The 10,090-nt window shown below is 38.8% G+C and overlaps 1 protein-coding gene and 1 long non-coding RNA gene across 3 annotated transcripts in view; both read left to right on the plus strand.

The window, feature by feature from the left end:
• Positions 1-10,090, plus strand: part of LOC134795738 (uncharacterized) — a 319,587-nt gene that overhangs the window by 215,814 nt on the left and 93,683 nt on the right. The gene's annotated exons all lie outside the window — the stretch shown is intronic.
• LOC134795663 (E3 ubiquitin-protein ligase RNF144A) overlaps positions 1-10,090 on the plus strand; it is a 164,646-nt gene that overhangs the window by 60,873 nt on the left and 93,683 nt on the right. For both annotated transcript variants that reach the window (XM_063767578.1, XM_063767579.1), the window contains one exon: positions 9,724-9,871. In XM_063767578.1, coding sequence (XP_063623648.1) covers positions 9,724-9,871 — 148 coding nt within the window. The remainder of the gene's footprint in view (positions 1-9,723; positions 9,872-10,090) is intronic.

The raw sequence follows: 10,090 nt of genomic DNA on the forward strand, positions 1-10,090 counted from the left end.
CAGAGCAGGCGCTATGTCAGGAGTCGTGGAAGACAAGGGGAGAGGCCTTTGCCCAGCAGTGGGACACCTTAATAGGCTAGCAAAAAAAAAAATTGGATAATCACTGGTTACCCTAATTGTCTGCCAGTTGCAAGTAAATCCTTATAAATATAAAATAATATAGCGTAACGAACGTCAATGACATAGAGTCACCTCCGGATGGGACTCGGCTGCCCTAAGCAGAAAACAAGTAACCCAGTTTTGACAAATTTTTGAGGAGAGCAAAAAAACGTAATTTGTCAGAATTGTTACGTATTTGGTCTAAAATGTAACATCTGTTTATACCATTATGTTAAAGGCGATTAAATTAAGCTTATGCAGACTTTATTTTTTGTTATTCTTGTATATTAAACTTTGTACGGGCATAAAATGTTTTCTGTGTAGTTTACTGCCCGAAAATCTCAGAACCATTCTACACAAATTCAAGTATCTCGTGTTTAGCTTGGAAATAGCAAGCACTTTAGCTTCTTAAATACTAAACATATTTGGCTCTCCGCTCAATAACTTTTCCAATTTTCATGCAATTCTGAAGGAAATGGTACCAAATGAAAGCTAATAACATAAGCTACCGAAAACTGATTTTTATTTCTTTCAGGTTTATCGACTTCAAAATCCCTGTTAGATAATAAAACACTTGAAAAAAATTTTTTTTTTTATATTTTAAAGTTCTTTTCTATTGGAAAATAGACTTTTTTAAATTAGTGATTGATGTTGCCATCCTCGTCCCTTCTGACACATGGTTATTGGTACTTATTTCATCGATTTTATTTATTTTCAGAGATTATTTTGTGATAAATACGATGTCCCATTCCTTCAACAAACCCTCTGTCTTCGTGGATGGGTGGTAACTACAGGATCCTGCTTCCGAACTTTTCTTTTTTAGGGTTCCATACTTCATAAGGAAAAAAACGGAACCCTTATAGGATCACTTTGTTGTCCGTCCGTCCTCCGTCCATTTGTCTGTCAAGATCCTTTATCTCGGAAACGCGTGGAGGTATCGAGTTGAAATTAAAACCATATACTCAGGTCTACATTCCCTTAAAGTTGTGGAAAAAAATCAAACATCTACATTAACGTAAAAAAAAGATACGGTGGTTTATGCCAAAATACGTAAGTATATTTCGACATTCTCAAGGGATTCAAAATTTAAAGGGTACCTAAGTAGGTGGGTAGTAGGTAGCTAGGTCAACGAGAAGTCTCGTTGCCCTAGCTAGAACTATGAAATTTGCCAAGTAATATTGTATTACATTATAAGTACAGGGAATAATCCGAAAATTATAAATTTGTAAAAAATAAAAATAAAAACAATAACGAAATTTGTAAGGAACGCTCGGTGGGCGAGTCCGACTTGCATTTTTTATAGTCCTATTTGACAGACGTGTTTGATAGGAATGAGGCAGGTGCATGGAATGGTGAGAGCTGGTGAGTTCATAAAAATCAATATTTGGGGACAATCTTACACTGGTTGACCTAGCCCCAAATTAAGCAAAGTTTGTACTATGAGTACTAGGCGACGATATATACATACGTGTATAGATAAATACATACTTAGGTACATAGTTACTTTATTTACTATTTAATTTTACTTGTAACAAAGTAAAAATCTAATTAAATCCTTCAAGTCAGTTTTACCTTTTCCTTATAAAACCATATCGATCTGAAAGTTTGCTGATATACACCTATTAATATGGTAAGTAATTGGTGGATCTCTTTAGTGGCTAGAGTTAAACCAAGAAAAGTCTGCAGAGATTTTGACAGCACAAGGTCATTCTTGAATATTTTGAAAACTACACATTATTTTACAATTATTTTTTTGGTGAAAGATGCGCCTGAAATTGTAGATTCCGAAAATCCAAAAAAACCGTTTTTGAAAATTTTCGAGTTACTTGTTTTCTGCTTAGGGCAGCCGGACTAGTTATATAGCTCAGGACCGAAATGCTCAACAGTGGGCGACAAGGGCACAGAGAGATACGATTGTTTTGATTATTTTCGTTACCCAAGCAATCCTGAGACTTCAAAACGTATTGATGTAGGCTTATACTGCCCTGCAAAGCCAATTAGCGGTATCTCAAATAAAAATTTAATGCAAACATATACCTTACATTCTTTATCTGAAAATTCAATTTTCAACGTCATTTGTTTTTGAGATGCCGCTATTCGGCTTAGGAGGGCAGTATACAGCCTCAAGCTTCAAGACCAATTAAAGAGAACGTGTAAAATAAGTAAAATTTTAAATTGCTTATCAGTCTGTCTAGATTACTCTAGACTATACTATAGGCGTCTTACACTTGCTGACGTCACACAACAAATATTGACAGTACAATAATCCGAACGTAACGTTGATAAACAGATAAACACGCACTCCACTCACGTGTGTAATCTAATTTAACACAATTACACACTCTGTTAATTCCCAAAGGTGACACTAATTAGTTGATTGGCTGTTGATGGGACAGTATTCAGATTTCTACAAGATACACATTAATCAAATCAAATAGCATGCGCTTATGCACTTTTTCTTCGATGATTGAAATTAATTTGATCGCAGATGCACACTGAAATGTAACAATTCCATACAAAATTAGCGACAGTGATTGTGTTAAGTGAAGTTGATAAGCCCTTGACTGCTGTATTGCTGGGAGGACAGCATTTTCGCTTATATTGGCAATTCGTTTTATTGTGGTTTTATTAATGATGTTTGAATTGCTTGTGTTGGTTACGGACTATTGGTTACGGACACTTAACGCAAGCGAGGTGTCGCGTTGTTTTGCGTCAGGCAACATACAGCGCCATCATCGATAACGATTATGTTTGGTCATATTTTTGTCAGCAAGTATCACGCACCGCAGGTTTTTATTACTGCCAGTGCCATCTATATTATCTGTTAGTAATAACAATTGCATGACATCACAGTTCCACTATCATGCCGACTAATGCGAGCTAATCAGCGGGTAAATAAGGAAATATCTTAGTCAAGAAATAATGTTTGCGAAATTAATTACATGTTCGCATGTAATGTTTACTTGCACCGAACGATTAATTCACACGCATATAACATGTCGCATTATCTTTGCGGATTGCGGACGTCTCGTGAGGTTTTAATAAAGATAACAAGACATTTTTTGTCTTTTAAGATCGCGTTACGTCAAAGAGTTGAAGATGTATAAAGTCTATACATCGTGCATCGAGTTGGACTCGGGGCTAGATTTTTTCTAAAGATAGGACCTCTTCAACAATCAACATATGCTTTAGATGTAAGACGTCTACTACGGGTTAAGATACTGCAGAGTTACATGTAGTAGTAGTAGTAGTAATCACTTTATTGTACACAACACAGGTTTACATAATATTTACAGAAATAAAGGTACAAAGGCGAACTTATCCCTGTAAGGGATCTCTTCCAGCTAACCTTCGAGTAGATGAGGGGAGAATTCAAATTAGATAGACAAACTTACGGAATGCACAGTAACATTTTAAAAGTAAACTAACCAAAACGTCCAAAAGTAAATAAAATACATAAATAATATTATAAAATAAAATACATGCTACATACATAAATACTAAACATATATTACATATAATATAATTATGTATATTTATATATATATATACACAAGTGTCAACAAAAAAAAATATCAGTACTTAACCAAATCACGCTTGGTTGGAAAGCATACGTTTCTTCAAATTAGCCTTGAGTGACGCTACAGACTGGGACCGTTTGAGCGACAGGGGCAACTCGTTCCACAACTTCACCGCGCGTACCGTGAACGAATTCGCATACGATCGTGTCTTATTCGGGGGAATAGCAAGCGTAAGAATAGCACTTGAACGTAAGCGGTGTTCACTGCCTTCAGCCAGATAATTAAATCTCTCGGTAAGGTAAGATGGAGAGCAGGGGTTAAAGAGTACGTTGAAAAGCAACGACACATGTAACTGTAAGTCAATTTAAAATAACGCAATCAATGCTCAAACAAAAAGCTAGAATCAATATTGGTATACTTTGAAGTATCTACGTCTATCGACAGTAACCACAAATCGAACGATACCTTTTGGCAGACACACACGAAAACCACTTAGATGTTGTCTGTGCTCATGGTAATCGTTTCGATTATGGTTGCGATAACACGAATAACAATTTTAATGATGTGCCAGATGGTTTGTACAAACAGCAACACTCCTAACTGTACATCGGTGGACATTATTACAGAAGGCATAAGGTCCACCGATGTACAGTTAACAGTGTAGGCGATGGTACTCCACTAGTGGCAGTTGCAGTTAAAAAGGATTATAATGTTTTAACGTACTTTTATTACTTGGATATTAAAAACTAAATTAAAATGAATTTAAAAAAGGCCTCCGTGGCATTGTGCCAAAGATGCTGGCAGCATTCCCTCGCTGAATGGCAATACTAATGCGCTGCGAGAAAAAGTGGTTATAATTAGTAGCATAAAGTTTGTCTGTTCCAATTTTAATTTCAATATAGCACTGCGGCATATCATAGTTGAAAATGCAACTAGATAAAAAATGCCATAAGAATGTTTACGCATAAGCAGTTTCTAAGTTCTAACAACACCTTGCACGTTAAGCATAAGCATATAAAAATGATTGGTGTTTTTAAATAAGGAAGTAAACAAATCGTTAAATGTTAACGATGCATGTGCAAGCCACACAAGAAGTTTTATGTCATGACATGAGTGTCTTGAAAGAAAGTGAGAGTGTTTACGTGTTTAGTGCGCTTGTAGGTGTGTTTTTATTTTTATACGAACCTTTTACTTGTGCTGATGCGCCATTGATTGGGTAGAGAAACTTTCCATACATAGGTAAATGTATTATTTCACTTTCATTTCATAGCTTATTAGCATTTTTCTTAACGTTGGTTTTTTTCTGTCCTTATAAATGTGACAGACTGAAGTTTGTTGTATTAGATTTAAAACGTAAATGGTGGCTCATTTTTTTCATTTGTTTCGTAGGAAGTGCAAATAATTTCGTTATTATGAGTTTGCAATTAAGTATAATAAATGAGGAGTGTCGTTTCAAAAGGGCTTATTTTTGTTCGGTTTTCATAGAGAAATGAGCCCTTTTGGAAAGACTCTCCTCAAATGTCCCTTACATAAAACAGGTCTTGTCCAAACACGAATAACAAACCTGGACGTGTACGGGTAGCACCGGAGTAATCAGAAAATTAAATATTTATACGAAATATACACACTATCGAATTTATCCATTAAGGATGTTCATCGACTGTATCACGGAAACCGAATGTGCAATTTTCTTAAAATGCTACAACTGCATTCGATACGGCCCGATAACCAATAAGAAATCCGGAAATCTTTACGGAACTGTTTCTCAGAGGCCGGGCTACTTGGCACGATATCAACTTGCTAAGCAAGCTATCCGTATGCGATTGAGCACAGGTTTTATTCTATCACGTTTATTTCCTATCTGAGGACAGAGGGTAACTTTGCACAGCCAGCTTCAAATATATAATTTATATGGTAACAAAGGTGTGTTGCGATATATTTAACCACGTTGCCTGCCACTATCAATTATTAGCTGATTGTACAATGAAACTTAAGGGGCCCACTGATTAACAGTCCGCCGGACGGTATCGGCCTGACAGTTAGAACAAAATTCTGACAGTTTCGAACAACTGACAGGCCGATACCGTCCGGCGGACTGTTAATCAGTGGGCCCCTTTGAACGCACTACAGTCTGTTTTTTGAAAAAAGTTAAGGAAACGTCTTTATCTTATTTAACTTCTTTCTAAAAAGGATTGTAGTTCGTTTAAGCCTCCTTGGCGCTTAATAGTCGTCATGCTAATGAGTTTGGTTATGAAAAGGGTCACAGGTTATGTTCAGTGGGGGGGTGTTAAATTAAAATAGGTGGACAAAGGTGCAAGGGGCGTATAACACTCTGTATTGGGTGTGTGTGACAGGATTGGAAAATATTTACAACCGATAATGTTGTTATTCTACAAGCATACGTCCAATTTTTTTTCTCTAGCTAAAGTCCTGCATACAAACACGGTATTTATAATAGCAAATCAGCTGGAATATGCTTGATCAGTCCGATACATACGCTGCGTGGGGTATCAGAGGGATTGTAACAGCAACACTGACCGTCGATGGACCTTATGTTCATTTCCATTAGGTTCACGTCTGATCAGTCAACAGTGTGAACGATGGTACTAAACTGACTACCGAGATCATATCACCATCTCTATCACTCCTGCTTCGACCATGCATGTGCGAACGAGAAGTTGTATGCGCCCGTTCGTCAGTTTGGTTTGCGGTATAACACCCAACGTTTTTAACTCACCATAGATAGACCATGTGGTATTGGAATAAGGTTTACGATTGATCAAACCGCGTGCATGATTGTGTGTTAAGAGCCAACAGGAGTGGTCATTCCTCCATACAAACGTAGTCCTCGTTTTCCTCCGTGGTTTTTGAAGCTAGAGCAATGATTTTTTCAACACAGATTAATATTGTCAATATCTGTGTCGGACCGTTTTGCTTTTTTTGATATTTTTGTTTTTTAAGGCGCTAGAGCCCTTCAAAAACGGCCAAAATGGCCTAATAGACTATGCCGCAATGAGAGGCGTGGTATTCAAAACTATATCAATTAGCCAAAAAAGCAAAACGGTCCGACACAGATAATTTCATAATCATTTAGATTTCCAAATTTGGTTACGATTGGTTAAGTTTTGGGGGAGGAAAAAGAGGACTACGAAACCTCGATTTTTGTCATTTTTACGCAGGATTTTTCGCCTCAGCTGCAGTTGTCCCTATCGCACTAATTTTAGGGGCGGAGTCAAGTTTCTAAATACGTACACAGCCAGAAAAGTGATGGGCAATAGTCGACATTTAATGTCGATAATCTAGTGATGTAAGAAGTTATCGATAAACCGTCTTGTGTGAAAATATCTAGATCCTAAGATACAAGGGGTTTTGGGTTGAGAGTATAGGGAACACATTTTTGTAGTTATGATATACAATCTATTATGAACTTTTTGATTCTAATATTTCAAATTAAGTGACCTAAAGATGGAAATGTTTTTTTTATAATTTTAAAATACATAGGTTCGAAGTTATTTAAGAAAACAGCCAAAAAATGACCATTCACCCCCTTTTATCTCCGAAACTACTGGGTCTAAAATATTGAAAAATACACAAAATAGTTCTTTACCTATAGATGACAGGAAAACCTATTAGAAATGTGCAGTCAAGCGTGAGTCGGACTTATGTACGGAACCCTAGTTTTTGCATTAAGGTAACAGATTTTGACATGTCTTATTAAAAATTACCATTGAAAAATAAGTCATAGCAAATATGTTAGAATTATAAATCATATTAATCATATTAATGAGCAAGAGCACCCTAAACCGGCGAGCGTGTATGAGGAATGTTATGAATGTGAAGGAAGCGAAAGTGGTATGTCAGGATCGTAGCAAGTGGAAATCCGTGGTCTCTGCCTACCCCTCCGGGAAATAGGCGTGATTGTATGTATGTATGTATGTATTAATCATATACTTTTTTATATTCTTTTGCTTTCATAAGTAATATAAACTAATTTTTGAAAGCGTTTTTCAATAATTATTAATAAAAAGACACGTCATGATTGTTTACCTTCTTTCTAATGCTAAAAAATAACGAACTATAATAACCGGGCCTTATTTGGTACAGAACCTTGATTTGATAGGTACATCGGATATTCTGGGCACCTGAGTTTGTTACGTAAAGGACAAAATGGTGACATGTGGTTAGAGCTGATACTGTTAAACTAGTGGTTCTGTGCGCTAAGTATAAAAAATAAGCTTCAGCGAACTCATTAAGCCTAGAAAAAACCCTACACCCTACTGCCACTTAAGTCAGTCTTGAGTCTTTGAATCAATTTCCGTAGTAGTACTAGTACTACTAAGGTACTAGGAGGTAATAAGGCCTATAGTAGGTATAATAAGGCCTACCTGAAAAATAATGTTCTTACAACAGTGTAAACCGTGTTAGTTATTTGAGTAACATATATGTAAAGTGATACAATTAAAAGCTAACAGCAAACCAGTACATAAATTATATCTTATGTACTTCTTATGAATTACACTCTTATAAAGGTTTCGGCTAATTACGCTTAATTACTTGAATAAAGGTAGATGAATTGCGTGCGGTCCAATAGGTAACCACAACTCACGGAGTCCAAAACAATAAGCTGATCAGCAAAGTCAAGTAAACAAAGCCAAGTCACAGTAGTAGAAAGATTATCGAGTTCCGTAAAGGCTTGGCCACATACAGAGCGCGACGCAGCGCCGCGTCCACGCCGCGCGACCGCGGCACATGCTAACAGGTTACCGACGTCAAACAGACTGCGTCCCGCCGGTATCACGCCCCGCTTCTGTCGCGCCCCGCGCCGCGCGGCCCATTGCGTCCGCGCGGCGCGTGCGCAGCGCTGCGCCGAGCGAACGCGGCGGCCCGCCGCGTCGCGCAAGGTCACGTCAGTAGGATCGGACGTAGGCAGCGAGCGGTGCGCCGCGTTCCCGCGCGGCCGCGCCGCGTTCACGCGCGCCTTGAGGGCGTGTTGAGAGCGTGAGGCCGGCGCGATCGGCGCGCGCCCTGTTTGACCAGGCTTCGCGTCGGCATCACGCGGCGCGGACGCGGCGCTGCGTCGCGCTCTGTGTGTGGCCAAGCCTTAAGTAATAAGTGAACGCCTCGAGGCAGTAACGCACGAAAAATAACATTGCAAATTGTCGGCAATGAGGCGCGCGCGGGTGCATGCGTACGCATCTGTGTGCGTGCATTACACACACAAATACAGTCTCTCACGCCCCGTCAGAGCGACGGGTATATTCAGCTTGAAATCTCAAAATTGACTTTTAGCTTAGCTCCCGTTTCGTCTTAATGCCCGTCGGGACATGACCTGCAGACCAATGTTGTATTAACGTAGGTCGTTCCATTATTGCTGTTCGGACGCATTTAAAGTTGTAAACAATATTCGGAGCATTCCACGGGCTGTCCCGTACAAACGCATTTTATTTCCCGTGTTGCGACTTTTTTTCGACATTTAAAGCAGGCGATTATTTTTCTGAGCATATTTTTGACCATTTGTCATAGAAAAGGAAACTTATACCTGCAAAACTTCAGAAAATTCGCGTTTGTACGGGACAAACGATAAACAATTTCATGGGATGCTCCATTCGTCGATCATTGTAGGTACAGCATTGTTAGAAGAAACCACGCACGCAATAGCCTACTAGCCAAATCCGTGCCGTTCTATTAATCTAGAACTATTATAGTGATAATAATTCAGTGTGATAAATAGTGATTTATCACACTTAATTATGTTATAAACAGATATCTAGCCCTAGAAATAAATCTACAATTTTGACAATAATGAAATTGTTAACTGCTTTACAAATTTTACAATCCTTATTACTGGATCCGGGCGTCTGGCCGTTGTTCATCGCTGGAGGACAGAGGAGGGCAGGGGTTTTAGAATAATTTCGAGGCGTGCAATTTAGAGAGCTCCAAAGGCCTGTAGTTAAAACTAGAGGGCTTTCATTGTTATCAAAATTTTATCTTCATTTTCGTGGCTAGCTCTTAGTATATTAAGCTCTAGTTTCGTAGGAGTAGGGTTCATGGTCTTAGGTCATCTAGTGACCGTTATAATTAACCGTAACATCTTTGTCCGCAGTTGGGAGCAGGCGCGACGGGCCCCGGAGCGAGGGCGCTAGAACTGATCCTCAGCGGAGGCCTAAAGTCTCTGGCGAGGCCCGCCCGGCCTGTCCGCAGGGCTGCGTCGCGGGACTCAGTGCTGTCGCAGCCGCAGCCGCTACTTGAAGGTGAGAATTTTAGATATATACGCAGTATACGCTTTCAACTCGACCGGAGACCACTAGCTATTTGAAGGCACGCGTAAGCCATAAAATATATTAGTAGATATTAAAAGCAACACTCGTAGTCACTTTGGAAAGCATAATTGCAAAGGTCTTTAGTATAGACCTTTCGCCTTTGCAACATGGTATAAAAATTGTCAGTTAACTGTATCTACACTGAGAGAA

This window comes from Cydia splendana, chromosome 12 (assembly GCF_910591565.1).
Source record: "Cydia splendana chromosome 12, ilCydSple1.2, whole genome shotgun sequence".
In the NCBI taxonomy this organism is placed as follows: Eukaryota; Metazoa; Arthropoda; class Insecta; order Lepidoptera; family Tortricidae; genus Cydia; species Cydia splendana.